Source organism: Diorhabda carinulata, chromosome 8, assembly GCF_026250575.1.
Source record: "Diorhabda carinulata isolate Delta chromosome 8, icDioCari1.1, whole genome shotgun sequence".
NCBI lineage: Eukaryota > Metazoa > Arthropoda > Insecta > Coleoptera > Chrysomelidae > Diorhabda > Diorhabda carinulata.
In genome coordinates this window covers 18,315,885-18,339,479 of record NC_079467.1, presented here as the reverse complement: position 1 = coordinate 18,339,479, position 23,595 = coordinate 18,315,885, and the positions used below count along the sequence as shown (strand labels likewise).

The 23,595-nt window shown below is 31.8% G+C and overlaps 1 protein-coding gene across 3 annotated transcripts in view; it reads left to right on the top strand.

The window, feature by feature from the left end:
- LOC130897178 (glycine-rich protein 1) overlaps positions 1-21,701 on the top strand; it is a 32,665-nt gene extending 10,964 nt beyond the window's left edge. Inside the window, exons 2-9 of one of the 3 annotated variants that reach the window (XM_057805901.1) lie at positions 5,469-5,560; positions 7,324-7,510; positions 7,578-7,784; positions 8,044-8,187; positions 11,077-11,191; positions 11,344-11,448; positions 18,010-18,136; positions 21,453-21,701. In XM_057805901.1, coding sequence (XP_057661884.1) covers positions 5,474-5,560; positions 7,324-7,510; positions 7,578-7,784; positions 8,044-8,187; positions 11,077-11,191; positions 11,344-11,448; positions 18,010-18,136; positions 21,453-21,647 — 1,167 coding nt within the window. In that variant the 5' untranslated portion in view covers positions 5,469-5,473 and the 3' untranslated portion in view covers positions 21,648-21,701. Of the gene's footprint in view, positions 1-5,468; positions 5,561-7,323; positions 7,511-7,577; positions 7,785-8,043; positions 8,188-11,076; positions 11,192-11,343; positions 11,449-13,927; positions 17,975-18,009; positions 18,137-21,452 lie in introns of those variants that run through there. The other 2 variants (XM_057805903.1, XM_057805902.1) reach the window with 2 other exon arrangements.
- Positions 21,702-23,595: the final 1,894 nt, after the last annotated feature.

Genomic DNA, 23,595 nt, shown 5'->3' with positions numbered 1-23,595 from the left:
CTTTATATCGGAAAAATGTAAACTATGGGGTTTTCCAATGAGGACTTGACAACTTTTTTTCAAAATAAAATGAAAACCATTTAAGATATTTTGAAACTTTATTATCGAGTTGAAGTACATTCAAAACATTTATGAATGGAACTCGACTTCGCTCATATGGCCACCGCGGGCACGTTTGCTGCGGTTGATTCATTGGACCCAATTTTCCATGATTCGACCATACATTTCGGCCGAAACGGCTGCTATTTCGCGTTCAATGTTGGCTTTGAGCTCCTCCAACGTCGTCGGCGTATTAGCATAGACCAATGACTTGACGTAGCCCCAAAGAAAAAAATCTAGAGGCGTTAAATCGCACGAACGAGGCAGCCAATCGACTGGTCCATTTCTTGAGATAATACGCTCATCAAATTTGTTCTTCAATAAATCGATTGTAACGTGTGCTGTGTGGCTTGTGGCGCCATCCTGTTGAAAAATAATCGATAATCATGGCGCGATAACGATCACCATTCACAGTAACGTGGCGATCACTATCGTCGACGGAAAAATATGGCCCTATGACGCCGCTGGCAGACAAACAGCACCAAACAGTTTTTTTTGTGGATGAAGTGATTTTTTATGAAGTACAAGATGATTTTGCGATGAAGTTGATCATTTTGACGTATCTTTTCCAGAGCCCCTTCGGCGAACGTACGTCGCTTCGAATGGTCCATCGGCGTCAATTCTTCAATTGACTGATTTGGATCATTTGCTACGGACGTTTCAACGGCAGCGATATTTTCGACACTTCAATCAACTCGTTGTCTCACTATCACTAAACTTGTTACTGCCTAGGTAGAGTAGCGGCCACCGACTCCGAATTTCTGTAGTAAATTTTTAATTTTTAATTTTAAGACGTTGTTCGTTCGTGTACATCACCAAGATGAAAAGGTTATGTCTATTGAATAAACTGACAGTAAAAGTTCGATGTTAAGTGAAAAGGTGCGTTCGCAAACTAAATTCAAAATTGTCAAGTCCCTATTGGGAACCCCTTTAGTAAGTTTTTTGGATATAACGTCATTATATTTTTGAATAACCCGGCGTTTTTAAGGTTTTCACAAAGTTTCAAAATTTTAATAGTTTTATATACATAGTTTTCAATTTTATTAAAAATTTGTATTGCTTTATTGGAATTCAAACTTCCTGAAATTATTAATTTGATATTATAATAAGCAATAGTTTTGTTGTTGTATAAAGGTGTATCAACCATAAGTCAACAGATTAAAGCACAAAAAGAAATTTCTGGATAGGACAGGATGGAAGAAAGTGCATTCGATTCGGGAGAGCCTCAAGAAACTTTGTTAACAAATGTCATGAATAAGAATAAAAATTATATTTGAGCATGGGAAAATACATTTTCAAAAGTGCAACTCGAATGGTTTATGACTGAAGAACTTATAATTAGAAAAATTTTACAGGAAACGAATATTATGATAGAAAAGGTCTACGAGGTGCCTGGTATCAAGGGTGGCCTACGACTACCTAGTCTACTGGAGTCTCATGAACATTCGTTATAAAATTGACCGAAAATATATACATTCTGGGGGTTATCGAGATCGCTAGCACAAATATCATGACGGCGATGACTAGTAAGGTTTCTGATGCTGGTAATGAAAAATGTTACCCGGAGTTATATCTGCAAACTTTCTTGATAAGAACCTCGTACACCTTTTCTGTCAAAATATTCGTATCAGCGACCTCGAATTCTTATTTTCTATATACGATTTTTATTCGGCGAGGTGAATTGATAGACACTGTCTCTTACCTTATTAATTTATTCAAATACTTTACACTACAATAACTTATAATAATTCAAATATCACTATCATGTTACTAAATTAAATAAGTCATTCAAATTACTTCGATTAATTCGGTCTGTTCACTACGACTATTTATTATAAACTGAACTAAACTGCGCTACACAAATTCCTAATATATCCCAAAAGAATTCTCAAAACTTCTATAAAATAAAGAAACAAAACAAATAAATAAATAATTCTTCTTCTTCCAGAAATAATTCAAAAGAGACAATGTAAATAAACCGCCTGCTATGATAAAAAGTTGAATAAAAAGGAAACATCAAAGGCGGCCTCCCCCAAATTTCAGAATTCCTGGTATTTCAATCGTACATCAAAGGTTGCCTCCATTACCGAATCTCATAATAGCCATAGCCAAACAATATATTTCATCAATTTGATAACAACAAACTCATAGTTTTCAATATTTTCCGAGTTGTGAATTTTCCATTTTATTCAATTTGCACTTTTCAAAATGAATTTTCCGCTGCTCAAATGCAATTTTCATTCTTAACCATAATTTTGTTCACAACGTTTCCGAGACTTTTTCGAATCGAATGTATTTTGTTGCTTCTTGATTTGTCTTACTGCTCAGAAATTGTTAAGTTTTGTCCTCTTTGGTTTTTTTTTTCTCGATTAGGCACCTCCTTCAAATAGAATGCTTGAGACACTTTGTACTGTATCACAAAAAGACGATTGGTTCAAAATCTGCTAATTTTTGATTTTAAATGATTTTATAAATGTTCAATTTTTGCACAGTCTCACCTATACGTAAATTATTAGACATTATGAATATGAACAAATGGAGTTTGCTTGTTAGTACAATTTGCTATTGTTCCAAATTGTCTTTTGTCGTGAAAATTGAATTCAATTTCATATTTTCTACATTAAGGTTTCTTATTTGTATAACAAAAATTTGTCGTTACGTCCTTTTCTACTTTATAATCATAAAAAAACTTGACGTTTTCCACTTAAATGAAAATTTGATAAACGTTTAACTTGTGGAAACAGTTAAAATGTAATTTTAAATCTGAAGTGGTCTTTTGAGATTATATGTTGAATAGAGCTGGAAATGGATTCTGTATTCAACATAAATTATGATAAATAAGAAGAAATTCTTACAATTCTTCCAATTTTTTATATTATAAAAAAAGAGAAAGGAAAATATTTTGTTTTATTGTGAAAATTATGGAAGCGAATAATATTTTGACAATGTAATTAAGTTATTTTAAAATTGATTGAAAAAGAAGTTGAGATTCTAATAACGTTAGAAGCTTCATTTTTACGTTATACATCAGAGAAATTCATCAAACTTTAACAGTAAATCGAATATAATGAAAAAACCTTCCAAAGCGATGGCGTTCATATTTTATTAAATTTCTAACGAGATTTGTCGTTCGAACCGAATGTATAGTATAAATTCCAAAGGAATTCTAGAGAGAGAAAAATAAATCGATTTGATCGCATAAACTCACTTTAGAAACTAACAAGTGAGGAAACTGAAATATGCACAACGAAAACCCAAAATATGCACAAAAGTATGCAAATAATTTAGTAAGAATATCATATATCAATTTATTGATTCACTGTAAAATAAATGAACATTTCTATTTTTACACATAGGTACTAAACTAAATTCCCAATAAAAAAATGTTGTCTCCTGTCTCAATATATGAATTTACAAATGGAAAATCTGCTTTCCACATCAACTTACTGAATAAGGGCATTATTATAATCGCAAATAAATTTCATTCAGTGAATTCTCCCTTTAGAATATTAGCACTTCTTGTATGTTCATTGCACTGCATTTATTAACCTTTTTAACCTACATGTGAAGTTAGTTCTAGCCTTGTTTGCCTGTTACATGTCTTCTACAGATCCACATATCATAAATGAATTTGTATGTGACACAGTATATGAGATCAAACTAGCCTGCTCTTTCGCCTCTTTCGATTTTGGTTTGCAGTTTATAGATTGTCAACATTATGGGAATTTTCCATTCCTGTAGTACATCTGCACGCCGTTCATACAATTCTGGAACAGTTTTTTCATATGTTCGTATAGTGTCTTTGTTCCTGATTCAATTAGTTCAGTAGGAATATCGCTTTGTTCATTGATTTTATTTCCAATAATGTTTGGACAATGAATACTGAACCGCACTGTACACTATTATCCTTAAGAATCTCATTAAATTTAGATGAGGTAAATTAAGACTGGAAGTTTGAAATTTGAAGTTATGAACCTTATTATCGGTTATTTATGACTGTAATCAATATTATTATGAAAAAATACGTTTGATAATATGAAGCTCAATCATTAGATGAAAATTCTATCGGATTTCATAATTTCTCTGCGGAAACTTAATTGAGTTTCACAGGAGATGATTATAATTATCAATCTAATAATCAGATTCGACCTAAATGGCATTTTTGATAAATATTGTTAATTAGATGTTACAAAGACAAGAAATTACATCGAAAAATCGTAATAATGTGAAAGATTCTTATAAAATGACATTGGGCTGATATATAACCAATTGAGAAATGAAGAAACATGTGAAAAGATGGATTATCAAATGTTTTTCAGTTCATTTCTTGCAGTTGCAACCGCTGTGTGAAGCCTGACGTTGTCGTGATGAAGAATATTCTCATGGGTTGATCAATTTTATTCAAAAGATCAAAATGGTAGGTTTCAATGGCGGTCTGATGCTCGCGTAAAAATTCTACTACGGAATATCCTTACGATTCCAAAAAATTTGTGGGTAACATTAATGTAACACTCGGTATGCAGAGTTTCTTATCACAGTCGAAAACTTTACAAACAACCCTGTTATTTAACAAAAAATTAAGTGCCTCTAAGGCTCATATCGATTCAAAAATGTCTAAGTTTCATTTCATCTCAATCTCCTACACTTTAGAGATATTTTTTTTAAATTTTTCAATACATGTGACATTGGAAAGGGCTGAGTTCGCAATAAAAAAGCAAAACTAGATCATTAGGTTTCACCGTATGCATAAAAGAACTGAAATCTTAGTCATTTCTTGACTTGAAGTCGATAGTAAATAGCTGCTCACTTCTTCACAATGGTGAAAGAACCGTTTTCCTAACTGAACTATGAGTCTGACAAGGAAAAACGTATCAAATATAAAGTTATCATTAGCAGAAATTCCAATATATTTATCAGATGCTTCATAAAATTGGCCTTTTTGTTTTTTTCTCATTTCTCTAGTTTATTTTTTCTATACGCTTATTCACATCGACATTCCTTCGAATTAGTTAATTAAAATTTTGTTATTGAGTTATTTTTAACTTACGTACTGATTCAAAACTTATCTTCATTGTATGAACATAATTTTTTTTTCAAATTTTGTGGATTGAAATAATTGTTGTACAAAATTTGCTGTCGTTTGAAATTTGCCGCTCAGGGCTACTGCCTACTCGACCAGAAAGTAAATTAATCACTAGGATTTGCCCTTATTGCATTTTTAAAGTGATTTGCTGCAATTTGTTCTTTATCAAATACAAATATTAAATGAGCTGTTTTAGCAAGATTGAACCAACTCAAAAGCTCTAAAAGATTCAAAATTTGATTTATAATATTTACTTTACTTATTATTTTCGTTATTTCTTTTCCAGAAGCGATGAAGATGCTCACAATGATAGGTGTTGTTATTATAGCTGCCTTAAACGTCATTAGAGCAGCACCCACATCTAATACAGACGATTCAGTAAGTGACATTAAACCAAACCCGTAGTCGATTATCATTTTTGATAGAAATTCTACTTGCAGACATGAAAGAAACAATTCGCTCAATCACATGTGAAATATTTATGAGTCCATATGGCAGTTTTTGACCATCATAAGTTATCAAAATTTAGTTTAATTTGTCACTGACTTCACTACTGAGTTAAATTAAATTTTCGGAATTCTTAAGCAAAATAATAGCGTTGCAAATAAAAATACTGCAAATTTTGAATTTTATACGTCGTACGTTGATATTACGAAAACAGCTGACCAAAATCATTTAAGAAGTGCATGTCGTTAGTTACAAACACATCTAAGGAAACTTGGTGCATTGTAAATGATTTGAAATATGGACAAAGGTCACGTAAACTGTTCCAAATGTACTGATGGATTGCTTGATGAATATAGGCAAAATAAAATATATTAAATAAGCTAATTGCAATGCCTCTACCTTTCTACAACTTTCATCAGTAGCTTCTCCTTAGCATCTTTAATAATTTCATTTAATTGGGGTGCAGATTAATCCATACTACAGTTCCTAATATTATTAATCTGCTTATGAAAATCCATTTCATGACCTGAAAAAAAAACGTTCAGACGTTAACTCAATTTAGCTTTTTATTCATTGATTGTTTTGAAATTGAAATTGAGAATATTCTGAGTTTGGAATGGATGGAATCCTACAGTAAAATATCCACAAATCTACCAGTCAATCATGGTATTCCTCCAGGCACAGTTCTGTGACGAAGAATCATTGGAAAAAAAATACCAAACCTGGAAATCCAAAATACACACGTAATGAGAACTCCAAAAGTAATGATTTATTATGAGATCTGATCGCACAAAAAATCTTTGATTTCGTGTCTTCAAATTCTTAATCAAGAAAAGAAATTGAAAGAGGGTGGCTACTCAAGTTTTAATATTTGGCAACTTTGATGAAAATATGAAAAATCTGATTTTCCAATCATGAAGTTTGACATTTTCAATGATAAAGTACTCAGAACCTGTAGTCTATATAAGTGCCATTTGAATTGCTTACAGATACTTGAAGAATTCATTTTTTGTCAAAAAAATGGTGTTAAATCGTGCGATGATTTTCTATGACTTCTCCAACGTGGATTAAACCGACATCTTTGCATATCAACCCAAAACTAAACAACAATTCACTGTATGGGTCTTTCAAGATAAGCAAAATCCAACAAAAGTTGTTCGCTCGAGAAGCACCAACATTTGTTTGCCAGAAGTATTCTAAAAAATCAGGGAGACCAATCATGGTTACTAGATTTAGTTTTCACCACGACGATGCGAGCACTCAGACAAAAGTTCAAACAAAATCGTTTTGGAACAGTCAAAGCATAGAATTGATGGGTCGTCCAACGTACAATCCAATTATTTCTTCTTATTCATGTAAATCAAAAATAAATTGGAATGTCAAAGTTTTTCTACACCTTAAGAAACGGTTGATATGCTTATCACAGTTTACCTCAATGTACATGGAAAAAATGCTTCGACAATTAGTTCAAACGCCTGAGAAAGCGTATTGATCTTATTGGAGAATATTTTGAAAGACCATCAACTCATATCCAATTATAAACATTAATTTTTGTTTGTCTATCTTGAAACTGTTCTGTTCATAATCGGTTTCCTTCTCACAAAACATGAATAAATTATCATTTCACCACTTGACATTTTCGAGTGGTTCAGAAATAGGATGAATCTAATATTCTTATTTGTGTGTGTTTTCAGACATTCAAGTTTCCAATAACTTTCGAAAACGGTAAAATCGGAGTCAACTTCTTGGGTTTCCACGCCGCCGCAGGTCTTGGTGGAATTTTAACAGGAAACGAAGCCGACGGGGGTTTACAAGCTGAAGCAGGTACACCTTTCGGACAAAAAGCATGGGCTGGTTTAGGAGGAGGAGTAAATGGAGCAGGTACTCAATTTATTTCGTAAATAGTAGTTTTCTATTCTATAATAATGATGAATTTGTTTTCGTTTAGGTAGATCAGCCGGAGGTCTATATGCCGGAGCAACGGCAGGAGGAGGAGTTGGTGCAAAAGCTGGTATAGGAGGAACTGCTGGTTCCGAAGGTTCTTTCGGTACATCCTACGCAGGAGCTTCTGCTGGTGGACTATATAAAGGAAGAGTTAAAAGTATCGGCCAACCAGCGATTAATATATCTGAGAGGAAAGAAAACGTTGCAGCAGGTATTTATCTTAAAATATAGTAATTACAATAATAGGAAAAAGAAATCATGAGATATAAAATTTTGTATTAGGGTTTTATTGAACATGGGAAACGTATAAGGGATGTTATCATTCCTTTATATTTTATTTTACTTAAAGTTAATTAAAGCCAATATTTTTTTATAAAAAACTAATATTCTTAAAATATGACGATAATATTCACCTTTTGTTAATATTTATCGATGTTATTGTTTTTTATATTCATTCATTTATCAAATAGCTGTTGGAGATGTAGGAGCAGGAGGGAGTCTCGATTTCCATGTTGGTTTAGGTGCGAATGTGAATTCTCAAGCGAATTATGATACAGCTGGAGGGTATAAAGTGAAACAGTTCCAACAAGAATTTGTTGAAGAGGACAGTCCTGGTAAAAATTAATTTGATAACAAGAAATTTCATTGGGATTGTGGTGCCATCGATTAATAACCTTATGGAAATAACATAATTATATACCTTTACTCATTCATGAACTAATAAAATTTGTAAACTGAATATTAAGGGTTGTAATAATTCCTACTAGTCGTTCTAGATGACATATTTCCCAAATATGACATGTGTTTGACATAAATGTACACATTTTAATTTTTTTCATGTTATAAGACGCAAATATTCATAAATGTGCCAGCCAATACGAAAGTTATCTGGTTCAGAAACAGAAAAAAAGTGAATAATATCATTGACATATCCTAGGACTTTTTGATGAATCAAAACTATAATAAAACAGAATGGAGAATTGAAAGACATGCAGTAAATTGTGAGAACAGGGTGAAATCAGATTATGGACCGTCGCGTCGTTTGATAGTTATTTGCTGGTGGTGGTAGGAACGAGGCAGCGGAGGAAGGCCCTCTGTGAAGGGCTATTACGGAGCACCCTCCGTTTTTCTATTATAAGATAAAGTTTGAGGTTGTGTCGAGTGTAAATCAGTACCGACTACTATAATTTGCAAACATATTAAGGAGTTCTCTGCGCTTCCGGAGAGAGCTGTGAGAGGTGCCCACTCCCCCTGGTAAGAACTGCAAGACCCCAACGTGAAAGGAGCCTTTTTTGAAGTAATTTAAAACTGAGGTTATAATGGATGTATATTAACACCAACTACATAGTACTCATAGATTGTTAACTTTATAGTTGATTGAAGTTATAAATAACATAACATAATAACAATAAAATAACAACCTAGCCTAGCCTAACCTAACTCTTCCAATTATAAGAAGAATAAACTATGATTGAAAATGTGCGTTTTAAGAATAAGCGAGTTAGTTGAATTTGTGAAAAAAATTGAAATATCAACTGAATTGAGATATGGCTTCCAAATAGTGATAGTACTGTTGAAAAAATTCTATTAATAAAAATATAATGCGACCCCTAAATGATTAATGGCAACATTGGACACTTAGACAATGGCGTCTAAAATGAGTTTACGTTTCGCCTCACATGAAACTAAAAAACACACAGTTTCACAATTTAATTTCTCAGAAGCTATTTGTTTATGTTATTCAATATTCCGTATATAAATTCCTCACTTCATGGACTCATGGACTTTAAGCCGAATTACAAGATATGATTAATGAAGTAGATGCTGTTGATGATTTTTGAACGATGATAAAATGAAACACACCAGAAAAATTGACGGACGAAGAAATCGACTAAATGATCAGGGAGATCGACATCGACGGTGAGGGTCAAGACAAGAGTTCATCAATACGATGACTTCTAATGGAGAAATCACGTGACGCATTTTCATCTTTCCCAGCTCATGTTCTACATTTTCAACACCTCGAACATTTTTGTTTTGTGACCGGGACCACTAAAGTGAATAACTTAACTTTTATTTCATTTACAGAACAAACTTAATTGATAAACATATTTAGAAATTAATATCAGGATTTTCTAGATTTTTGTATAATATATTTTTTCACTCTACAACCCTTAATATTTTTATTTATATATAATAGTTCCGAAGACAATACGGAGGTCACTTGAATACCACTGTATTTTATGACAGGGTAGAAAATAGAATAGAAGTTATTTGTCTAATCTGTTTGATACTTGTATTTTCTAACTGATCTCCATATTCTCATCTTAGGTACTCGTATTTCAAATAACCCTATGACATTGGATTTGTACATGTTTATACTTTCGACTTGCTTCCATATTAACACTATTTTCGCTATTAGAATAATCACCAACAAGCCATTACCTCCATTTAATTTAATTAGTTGACATTATTGAAAGTAAACGGATGGATGAATTAAAATTATAGACAGAAATCGGAAACTGAAGTAAAAAGGAAATAAAAAAACTGGAATAATTATAACATGCGCCACTATCTGCAGTCAAAGCCAAACTAGATCTTTTATTTGGTTGGTACACCAAAGACAGTGGTACATGAGGTATGGAGGAGAGTGGCTATCATCAATTGCGTCGGTTCGTGTTATTGATTACTCTGTACGCGATCAATTCGGCAAATTCCACAATACAAGCTAACTTCTAAGGATACAGGTGGAAGACCATGGACTGTCGTTGGCTCTAAACAAGGCCGAAATTGTCATTGATTGTTCCTACTCAAGTAGAAGATGAACAACTTGATATCAAAAGCACAGCCAATTATATCAAAATAACTATAGATAATGAACTTAACCTCTTGGAGCATATTGGTCTTGCGGTTGACGAAATTTGTAGCACGGCTGTGCACCAGCGGCGAGTAAGAAGCAGTTACTGAAGAGCACACTTCAGTAGATCCTTTCGTATGGTGCGGAGTTGTGGGCCGAAGCCCTGATAAAACAGAAAAATAAAAAAAATTAGCATATTGATATTACTCGTGCAATCTTAGATAAAGAGTACCATGGTTGGGTATTACCTCACGCAATTTTGTCCGCATATAAATATTTCGCGAGCTACTTGCATATAATGGAGTGCAGCATGATGCTCTGCAAATAACGTTTTTTTATCATATATTAATAATCAGCCAGCTTTTTATCTAAAAGCTTTCAGAAGAACTCTTTTATTAAGTTTACATACCTGGTGAAATTATTGACTTTTGTGGTTGGTAATAATATTATAAGAGCCTTTTACAAACTATAAATTCAGTGATCGAAATAATTTAATATACTTTACAATTCTTCATGTTAAAATTCATCAGTAGTACTCCATTACGTCAGTCAATATCAATAGCTTCCTGCAATATCTGTATTTAAATAATCTTCAAGAAACGTTGAAAATTTTTCTTAAACTCTCTATTTTTTATTCTAATTTTAGTGGATACATCTAATGTTCAAGTTATTGCCAAGAAAGAAAAAGTCAAGAGCATACAAAAAACTGTTGTTGAGCAGGATATTGATGAACCTCAAGCTGCTCTGAATTTGGACGTAAGGTAAAATATTGTTTTTCAAATTGTGAGAACTTGCGGCGTCTATAATTTTCAATGAAGTATTCCAATAACATCCATGAGGGCTGTTTGTTTCATTTAGTTGCTTATAGAATCAGTGGAGATCATTATAACATTACTAATATCACATGTTTCAGAGCACAAGGTATTGTTGCACAGCAACCACCACCAGCACAGTTACCCGTCTACGTAGAAAAAAGAAAATACAAACTACGTAGACGCCCCCATCATCGCAAACAAGTGTAAGTCAAAATTACTTCTAATCAATAACTATGGTTTACAATCATAACCAGCTTTTAAAAACGTTAAAAAGCATAACTAAATACTAGTTGAATAATTAACTCTGATGTATAAGTTGGAAATTTACGGAAACTTTGGTAATATTCATACTTAACACTCACACTGTCTGACGTGCGTTACGGCAACCAAATTATTGTTTAGAGTTTACCGTCAGAGTTAAGTAATACGTATTTTTTCTTAAATATGAGGAAGGTAATCAAACACGTCGTAATTGATTGATGTATCTTTATGTGTGGGAAGAAAATAACGGTTGTTAATATAAATTAGTCCGCGTTCCAGTTATGAATGACAACAATGAGCTTCGAAACGACATTTGGATTATTATGTTATACAATATGGCACTTTGAAACTCAAATCTAGAAATTTATTTGGTTTCTCTAGCATTTATAATTACTTACCAATTAATCAAAATTCGTGTCGTAATGGCTCGACTGCTACGTCATCAGCGCCGATCGCCAGACTAGATAATTAGTCTGTCCAAATAACTACACCAAATAAAGTTTTCATTAGTGTTCCAGAAGGAACTGTGATCTTTAAATACCTACTAAAGACAATGTTGATTTCGACCAATACCACTTTACAAGAATAAAAGCTGTTTCTTCGCTTCGTCTATGCATCTAAGGTAAGAATGTAACTGCGTGCATGCAGCCTCCGATACTGTAGCACAATAGTGACATTGGACACTTTGAACTACATATGTGTTATCACTACGAATTGGAGTAACGTGATGAGTTATCGATGTAATTCAGGCTTTTACTGTGCATAACTAACCAATGCAAGTGAATATATTTGGAGCAAGTTGACTTATTGACTAAGAAGAAACTCCTGCTCCATTTTTATAACATATCAATACTCTAAGTAACTCGCAAAACAACTCCTCGTCTTCAAAATAGCGTCTAGTCACTCTAGTTAGTAGAATTTTGTGATACCGGCCGGCCGCTCTTTCACACAATCGGCGCTGATGACGTAGTACCTATTTGAAACGGTTCTCGGGGTGTATAAGACCTATCCAGACTTTTAAACTGTAAGTTTGTTTAAATTAATCCTATGGACTTAACATGAACACCATTATTTCGTAAAATTAAGTAGTGTTTACAACTGATTGTGTTGTTATACCAGGAGGACTGAAAATATTGTAGGTTGGTATGGATAAAAACTTTCTTAATAGAATCCACTTTCTTCGCTAACTTCTTCATAGACAAAAAATGTCTATCCAGCAACCATGTTATTGAGGTTTTGGCATAGAAAGTCGTTGGTGGTCAAAACTGGAGGATAAGGTAGATGCGGAAGCAAGTTTAAGCAAAGCTCATACAATATTCACATCATTTGTAACGCGACGTAATATCTTCATTGAATAACTCTTCTTTCTTCTTCAATAGAAGCCGTTTTTCCAAGATTTCATCCATCAAATGCTCCAATAATGCTACGTAATAATAGGTATTGTTGATTTCTTGATTTTTGAGAGAAACATTGAATATGCGGATACCATCACCTTGTCAGTCGGCTTTTATGTACTTACACACTCTGGAGTCGATTTATAACGTGCAGTCCACTGAGTGTCTGCTCAGAATCATCAATTGTATAATCTCGTGGCATTTACTTTTAATAGAGTTTCCGCACACAGAAATATTTATTCAGGATATTTCCAACACGTTCCTTTGATATTTTTAGAATGTCAGCTATCTTAATCCGGTTCACTTCACATTCATACGAACGTGTTCAATTCAAATTAACAAAAATGCTTGACTCTTCTGTCGCATCTGTCTTCTGAAGTTAGTACCTAGTGTCATCTATGTATATGCAAGCGAGCTGACACAAAATTATTGCATAAATCAATATTGATAATTATGTTAATTAATTAATTGAGATCCATTATACTACATCTAAGCTGAAATTTCTAGAACCGTTGGTGGTGGGTTGTGAGAACAGTTTAAATAGGGACGAAGGGCCTATTTCTTACAGCTCACTCTATAATTTTGTAATTAAAAAATAAAATAGGTTTTCGTCAAAGAGTTATTTGAAGTATTTTTCGCGAAAGAATAGTGAATAGTGAAGAATGGTGAATAATTTGAGTATCAAATGGGTGAATCCAGTAAATCGGTCTTATCATTAATCTCTGAAGACGATAACTTGATTGTCGAAAAAATATTGTAAATATCCAAAAAAAAAACGAGAATATAAAATAAGTGAAAAATTAGTATTCATATCAGAAGTTTGGTTTCTAAGAAGTTGAGGGAATTGTAATGAAAACAATTACTAAAAGGCTATGTTTCATTTATATTTATTATCAAAACAACGAACTTCTCTTCTCAGTCGAGATTTTATACCAAAAGTATTCAACAGCGACTGGAATGAAGTTAATTATTCCCGGAGAAGAAAAATGTTTGATTCTAAAATAAGATGAATATGAAATGTTTGTAGGTTACTGGAAATAGTTAGGAGGCTTAATTTCAACAAGGGATCCAGAATGTAAGGAAGAAAACTGCTTAGGACATTGATTTAACGGTCAGGTTTAAATTCCAAAATTTGTTTAAAAACTACACATTTACCAAAATGCCCTAGAACACGCAGCAATTTATAATTTTTGCTGAGAGATTTTTTTATTATAGTAAATAACAAAATAAAACTGTTTGATTTTTTAATATCTAATCTTGAACGATACCAAAAAAACTTTGCAAAACCTTTTTCATTACGATTCTGAAAAATTTCATGCCTACTTTTTTTTTCCTGGAATTTTAAATTTTTTATGTTCGTTAGGGTTGTTTTTGGATATAATTAGATAGTTAAGAGATTGAAAAAAATTGTACACTATAAATTTGTTGGAGAATAGTTTCAGAGTGGACAAAATATATTTACGAGTATAGTAAGAAATCGATTTTTAAGAAAACTAGAAGAAGGAAAATAAAGTTTCTAGCATCTTTTTTCTAGAACTGATAGGGGTATTCATTTAGCTTAATTTCAATTTTTTTCAAAAAATTTCCCACAATAATTAGTTTCGTCTTTGTACGTACGTTTCTGGGATATTACAATTTTCAAGAATGTTTCGCATTGAATATCATATTTTTTATCACTTTGATGGAAAGTACATTCAAAAACAAAACAAAATTCAGTATTTTCCATAATCAGGCCATGACATTTTTTTCTTGAAAAGCAAATATCCTTGAAACAACATTAAATATTTCAGATCTATTATAAAAATAGTAGATTTCTTGAAAAATCTCATCGACACTGAACTATTCGTTCGCTCATGTTGTAATAGGATGTTAATTTCTAAAAACTTTTTTTCTACCCATGAATCAAATGCTCCATGAAAGATATATAAATAGAGAAACAAACTATTCAATAAAATATCTAGAGATATAGAAGCATGGATATACATTCAATAAATATAATTTCAAAAATATTGACTTGCATGTTCATTATTAAATTTTTCTGTTATCATAACACACATAAGGCTGGAATTACAGTACAAGGGACAACAGAGAATCAACTTCAAGACATTATATCTCATCAACAAGACAAGCATAGAATCTGTTATTTACAGAAAGTGGATTTTTCTTGGAATGTTAATTGAATACATATTATTAACCTACTTTAGTTGATGATACATTCCATTTAAGAACAACCAATAAATCGATTACAGACGTATCAACAACAACAGTGTGGGAACAGGATTGACAACATTGATTATGAGGTTACCTGTGGTCTTCCTCATTTGATTTTTCACCTTATAATACAACTTTTCGGTTAAGATAACGCACCAAATATATTTATTATTGACACTATTACAAATCTGAGCGCCTCTGATCAATAATACTACTGAATATCTAAACAAAACCGTCTTATTCACATGTAACCGCAACATGTTCGTTAGTGTACGTGGAAGAGAATTTATTGTTATTTAAAATATCCCATCCCAGTATGCATCTAAAAGTTCCTGATTTATTATAGGGAAAATGCTCCGATCCACATATTTTTCTTTTTTCATTTGACAGGATAATCTATTTCGCAGCTAACCCGGAACTGACTGCTTCGCTTAGACTTTAATTTGATACTGGAAATGTCTAGATATTATAAAAAATATACGAGGTACGATAAAGAAACCTATATAGTGGTTTAAATCATTAAAGTCCAAGTGAAAAGTGATAATTGATAAAATCTGGTGACCAGATAATACTCATAATGAAGACTAAAGTCCTTTCTTTTCTAAAATCTGGTAAACCAAACAATACTCATAATGAAGACGGAGGTATTTTCTTTTTTAAAATCTGGTGAACCAAACATCACTCATAATGAAGATGGAAGTCGTTTCTTTTCTAAAATCTGGTGAACCAAACATTACTCTTAATGAAGACGGAACTTTTTTCTTTTCTAAAATCTGGTAAATCAAATAATACTCATAATGAAGACGGAAGTCCTTTCTTTTCTAAAATCTGGTGAACCAAACATTACTCTTAATGAAGACGGAACTTCTTTCTTTTCTAAAATCTGGTAAATCAAATAATACTCATAATGAAGACGGAAGTCCTTTCTTTTCGAAAATCTGGTGAACCAAACAATACTCATAATGAGACGGAAGTCCTTTCTTTTCTAAAATCTGGTGAACCAAACAATACTCATAATAAAGACGGAAGTCCTTTCTTTTCTAAAATCTGGTGAACCAAACAATACTCATAATGAGACGGAAGTCCTTTCTTTTCTAAAATCTGGTGAACCAAACATTACTCTTAATGAAGACGGAACTTTTTTCTTTACTAAAATCTGGTAGAGATAACCAGCTCTATTAACTTTAATTTAATATGGGTGGGATTTTTTGTGTAATCTAAGCTCGATGGGTGATCATAAGAAAGCCCAATGGTTTCAGTATTAGACCATAAAGGCAGATAAATTTATAATTCCCCTAATGTGTAGTTTTTATAACCATAACTAATGAATAATTTAGTTTGTAGCTGATAGATTCTATAAAAAGAAGCTGGAAATTGTAATCTAGATTCAGAATGTATTTTAAAGTATATTCTGGTTTTGGTTGTAAGCCATATTTGTTTGATATTTTGTAAATCAAAATTTGAATTAATTTATTTCCATATAATTGAAACAAACTTTCAAACGAAAATTAGATATTGTAAGCGAGTTTTATGAAAAAAAATTCAAAATACTAAAACGCGTTATCCATAATCATACTAAAATCGGAATAATCCGAGTATCAAAATATGACATATCAGTTAAACAGTATCAGTTACCCCAAGACTTAATGCTTTGGGGTAACTAGCCAGTTATTTATCGACTTTCATTCTAGTATCTGTTTACTTCAACTAGAAGTGTGTTATGTGCAGAAATACGTACATTTAGATATTTAAAAATTTTTTTCACACAAGCTACGTGGTGCATATCTTGTTGAGTTGTTAAGGACCCAATATCATTAAATGGATATATTTTGATTTTTTTTTCAAAAACATGTTTCTTCAACAACAATTCTTTATCTCGAAATATGAAAATTATGAATATCTATTATCCTATTGTGGCTTCAGATTCCTATTGTGGAACAAGAGGAGCCTGAAAAAATATATGGTCCCTAAATAGGGCTAAAAAATGTCTTTGCAATCTCTTAACATGAAAATACCAAATGTTGTACATTGTATGGGACTGCTGAGAGCATTAAGTTATGTAGAACCATTCTGAAGACCTAAACTCAAAATTTCATTTTTCAGTACATTTACCGATATGTTTTTGGTGGTAGGATTGTGTGGAGGAAATGAAAATTTTCCATTAACTGAGAAAAATAAATTCATTAGTAGACGAGCTGAATTACTAATTGTCAAATTTGATATAATAATTTATAGCCCTTTTTTTGGAATTTTCTAAATTACATTGTTGAAAACATAGTTTTATTTGTTTGACTTCTGCTTAAAAATTACAAAGTTTCATGAAAAACAGTAGAAAAAGTTCTAAAACAAAATCATTTATGATATGAGAAAGAAATATTTCGAATCATATGAAAAAATGCAGTTTTAAGGATAGATCACCACTAATAAACTTCTCAGATTAGCCTTTAACTTACCATTATTAATGCTCTCAACAGTGTGTACCAAATTTTGTATTTGTGGATTGTTGAGTTTCAAAGAAATCCTATTCACCTTTTCTTCGTTTCGATTCTTATACGGAACACTCTATACATTCAATGTCAATGATCTGATTTCAATAGTGCAACAAAATTATAATGAAATGGGTCAGTTTTTAACATTCGAATTTATGTACTATTGGATAGTTGCTGTTTCGTTCATTCTAAAATATAATGTTAAATAAGGCAATAACAAAACATCTTTTGTTATATTATTATTATAATTAATCTGTCTGTCACATTTATGTGAATATTGACATCTAAAATGGGTCATATTAAAGTAGACAAAGTAAATAAATTGTATAGTGATTGTGGATAAACGTGCTAGAAACTCCATTTTTGTCATTAATCTTCTCAACATCTGCGTTGAATTTTAATTATATAGCATCATCACAAACACTTTCGTAAAACCGCCCCCAGTAGAAATCCCCGCATACAGATATACTGAAGATATTGTAGAAGAACCTGCTCCAGTTATTGTAAAGGAAAAAACTATAACTCACGGGATAAATGTAAGAAATTTCTCATCACAACATTTTTCGTTACAATATTCAATGTATGTTCAACAGAAATGAAATAATTGTCACTTATATGGATCAAATTTTCTTGTAAAGTTAATAACAGGTGAAAATAAAGATTGAAATTCCTGAAAACTCATATTTTATCAGAAAATCTAATGATATATTAAATCAAATAACGAATAGAATGTTCTTTAAAAGAAAAATGAGATCAATTGACGTTATTTGTAGCTCCTAAATGGTTTTAGAAACAACCAGAATGAATTTGTTCGATTCGAAGTGTTAATAAACACATTTGAAATATATATAGATATATCTGTTGAACAAACCTTGAGATAACAAATAAAGTAGAAAAACTAACAGCTTTTGACCGGTACTAATAAGCATGTGAATGTAGCTTAAAAAAAATAAAAAATGGCTTTATTCCAATATTCAAGTTTGGTCTCTTTTATCAAGTAGAGAAACTATTATATGTCCTTAAAGACTTCCTTTTACATCATTTATCGTTAGAGACTGCTTTCTTTTATCAAAAAATCCACCGATTTTCATCTTAAGATAATATATTTCTCAAAAATAAAAAGTCACTTGACGTTAGGACCTGTCGTTTCGAAAAGCAAAGTTTCAGTTAGAGACTGATTATAAAAAACATGCTTTTAATTGTCTTTAGAGAGTATCCCTGGAGAATAGAACCGTTATGTTTCTTTAGAGACTATCTTCTCTAAAACCCAGCCAATATTTATCTTTAGAGACTTTCTTTCTGGAAAACGAAGCATCATTTTTCTTTTGATACTGCCTCTTACATAATAAGCTTTTAATTGTCTCTAGAGGGTGTTTTTCAGAAAAAAAATAGTCAAATTCTTTTGGAGATCATCTACTCTAGAAATAAATTGATATATGTTTTTAGAGATTTTCGTCCTGGGAAACAGAACGTCATTAATTTTTAAAGACTGTATTTTCCGAAAATATAGTATGATTTGTTTTTATAGATTGTCTTTTTGAAACTCAAACCGCCAAGTGTCTTCCAAGACTGTCATCTGTCTTTAGAAACTGTCGTTTCCAAAAAACACACTCTCAATTGACTCTTTTTATTGAAAACAAAGCGTCATTTGTCTTTGGGACCTGTCTTTTCCAAAACAAAGAATAATTTGACCTGTCTGTTCCAAAAGCAAAACGTCATTTGCCTCTAAAAACTGTCATTATCAAAATTAAGTTGGAATTTCTGTAACCGTTGTGATATTCATAGTGAACACACTGTTTACACTACCATTACACTAACAATTACAATTACACTGTACCAAGCGTTTCGATAACCAAGTTATAGCCTTCAGAGGCTGAAGGTAAGCTAAAACCTAATAACTTTACTTACCTGTTTTATATTGAATTCTCCCACCAGTAAACCTTCTCCCGCGGAAATTAATTCCAGCGGAAAAAAACTCCTTGACGGGAATCTTCACATTTATACCACTAAACTGTAGAATAAGGAGTGATGAATTGGCTCGTTGTTCTTGTTTAAGCTTTTCTGATATTTAACAATTTAAATGCTTCCAAATGCATCTAACAATTTATTATTGGAACCTACAAAAACCTGTAATTATAACAGACTCTTTAATTGCCTTCATATTCTTAAAAAATATCTATACCAACAAACATCTTGATCTGTAAATAAAGAAACGATTGCATTTAATACAAAACAACAACTTAGATATCAGAATTTTGAGGGTGCCCTCTCATCATGAAATACAAGGAAATGAGGATGCAAATCCATCGCTAATAACCAACATGGTTGATGCGAAAATTATTATTGGATACATTTCTTAACAATTTTGCATTATTAATATTTATGTCATGATTATAACTAGCAGCGTGATCGGCAGTACTCGATTTTTCCGTCCATCCATATTTCAAAAGTGCTCTTTAAATCGAATAATAACGAATCTCTTAGTCTACCCAATATATCTCCCGTTACAATGACCACAGCTTATCTCGTACATATCACTCTTTTCCAAATTTGGTATTTCATCCCTAGGGTTACTCAACAATTGTTTCAATGTAATAAAATTGCTAAACGTAAGAAAAGCTTAAATAGGACCAGAGGGTTAATCTCTTACAGTCCATTCTATAGTTTTGTAGTATAAATGTGAAGATTCTCACCAAGGAGGTTTTTCCGTTGGAATTAATTTTCGCGCGAAGAGGTTTGTTAGTGAGAAAATTCGATATAAAACAGGTAAGGCGAGTTATTAAGTTTTAATTCACATTCAGTCTATGAAGACGATAACTTGATTATCGACACACGAGTCAGACAGTGTAATTTTGAGTGTTGTGTAGAGGTAGTGCGAACGGTGTGTTCAGTAAGCTCAAAATTGTCTTTACAGAGAGTTTTTCTGAGAATCTGTTATTTCTCTTTAGAGACTGTTTTACTTAAAAACAGAAACAACCTGTCAAGTGTCTTCCGAAAAATGTCTTTTCTAAGAACAGACTGTCGTTTAGAAACATTCTTTTCCAAAAACAAGCTCTCAATTATCTTTAGAAACTGTCTTTGAAAAAAAAAATATCATTCGTCTGTTTATAACTTTAAATTAATAACGTTTCACCCAATTCATACAATTTTTACAGTTTCTGTTTTTTGTTCCGGCTAATCTCTAAAACGGTTGTATTGAAATGTATTGAAATAGAAATAGATATAAGAAACTAGTTGATATAGATACTGAAACGACGGATGATTTTGTTGGATCGGCTCGTTTTATTTACTCTTCTTCGCGACTAGGTCATGAATAACATCGTATCAAAGCCACTCAGAGGGTCCGTCTAGACTAACCCCATACCTCAATTTAGTATTATTGCTTTTTGATGTTATCCAGTTAACCAGCACCTTTTTAGGATAAATGGTAGCTGTAGACGAGTAGATTCCTTGATATTCAGAATAAGAGAAGGACTATAGTATATGATAACAACCTTCAAAACAGCATTTACTAAGCAAGTGATTAATGTTGATCCTCTAAAATCTCTTTCCAAACTTTCGAACACTATTATGTAGTCCGAAATTTTTGAAAATGTGTTTTCATTCATATATGAACAATTTTAGTAGTGTCATCCTTTAACGTACCAGTAGTAACTTGTATTATTACAATAGCTCTTTTTCACTCTTACTCTAGCCCATTTTCTACAATTCGATAATAACTAAGTCATGAAGAGGAAACTACCTCGTATCAGTATCACTATTTCAACTTTGAGCTGATCTATTACTAATTTCCAATGTAATCGCTAAAATGAATGCCTATTTCAAATGTTTTTGACTTATTTTGGTTTATAGGTCCCTGTCCCGACGTTGAATGCAGCGGAAGAATTAGTAGCGAATTTCGCAGGACATTTAGAAGTACCTCCTCCAAAACCAGTAGTTGTTGGTAACGTAGGTCTTAGTAAATCCTTCTCTTTAGGAGCAGAAGCTGTAAAAGCAGCACCTTTATTAAATATTCAAGCTTCCAAACAAATTTCCATCAATGGTTAAATTGTTAATGCTTTTTACCGATGTAGGAGGTAATAAATAAATTTTTTACTCTATTTTTGTTTATTTATTCCATGTACCCTTGAAAATGAATCAATAATTGATCCTATTCTAAGTAGATATTTTTTTTTCCTCATTTTTTAACGTGGGTCAACAGTTGTGAACATAAAATTAATATATTTTTAATCGTAATTAGATGAAAAAAATATATGGCATGAAAAATTTGGCTTTTGTATGAAGGAAACCGATTGAACGATATTTGTCGAAATAAATGGGTCTCTAATTTTTTAGAACATACTTTTTATGTCGTTGTATAAACAAACCCCACTTTTCTGTGAAAAATATTGAGAATGCCTTATGCTTGGTCCGCTGGTCGGTGATATTGACATCATCCAGCATATTCCACTATTTCAATCAAGAGCTTAAAAGCTCTGCTTAATTTTCTCGCTGAAGTTAATCTCTTACTAAGTAGTTGAAATGTTGTAAAGTCATCAGACGATCTTTTGATTGTTCTGGTACAAATGAAAATTAATCATCAGAATTAATTTTATTTGATCGTAGAGAGTAGCTACTTCCAAAATATTCAAGTCAGAATTTTTTAAAGGTTTTTCATTTTCACTTCTACGTCTTGCACACAAATTTAAAAAACGAAAGTATTATTAGTTAGAAAGTTATTAACGTGGTATCTGCATTCTGCTAGGCTAGATCCTTGGCAATTAAAATAATATGCTTCTTCTCTTAATTTAATATTAACCTAAAATGGAGATGAAAAACTATGTACTGAACACGACAATCGAAATAAGCTTCATAGATAACTTGGAACGTTTAAAGTGCGTATTTTACATCTTGAGTTTCAATAAATTTAACACGACGACTTTTGAAGTTTTCATAGACTTATACAAAACATTTGATAATCTTTTATCACTCAAGAGACACTAAATGATTGTAAAAAATAAGTATTGTTACTATAAATATGCAAAGTTTATACAAAAATTTGATTTTCTTTTCATTTTTTTCTGACAGACGTACTAAAGAATGACCTCACTAAGTCTATGTCAGCTGTAGAGAAAAAAAATTATTTCGTATCCAATTTGATTATAAAATGAGCATGAACTATGAATACGGGGTCATGACCATAAGTCGGACAAGACTTTTTAGAAATTTCATGGGTATTTGCAAACATTCCCATGCAAGAATTGTCTGTCTAGTGTGGAAACTTTTCGAAAGTTATAGGTTTCGAAATTACATTACAAAACTTTTCTTAGTGATTCATATTCACCGAAATGAATCAAAATAACAAAATGTTTCGATATTTTTCCATAATTTGAAACCCACCCCATCTGTAAGTGTGAAAAACTATGGATTACATGGGTTGGTAACAGATTAAGATGCAATACAATCATTTTTGTCAACCTTACAATGTGTTATTCAATATTCACAAAGAACCTCTTTTAACAATTTGTTTTCCGATTTTTTTATGAAAAAAAGTACATTCAAACCAACAGTGTGTATTAATTTCCTCTATCAATAAACTGACTATCCTTGCCCTTGCCACATCTTCCACATCGCTTTTAAGGTAATGAACAAACTGAGCTATTTATAATGGCTTTTTTTAGAGCTCAAAGAAGTACATGATGGTTATAATAACTATTAAAAATTGAAAAAATCCGAATTGGGAGTATTTTCTTCAAGAATTTTATATTGTAAAACCTACAGCATTAGCTAAACTGAGTGACAGAATTCTTCTTCTGATTAAATTATGATTTTATGAACTCAAAATTTCATGTAGACCCTTAAAAATGTAAACCCAAGAAGTTAGTGTACCTTTACAGTATCTGAAGATGATAACCTGGTTAACGAAACGCGCAGTAGGCAGTGTATTTCTGTTTAAATAGGTATAAAAATAAACAGATTATTCAGTAAAGTTTAGAAATTTATACAAACTACTCCT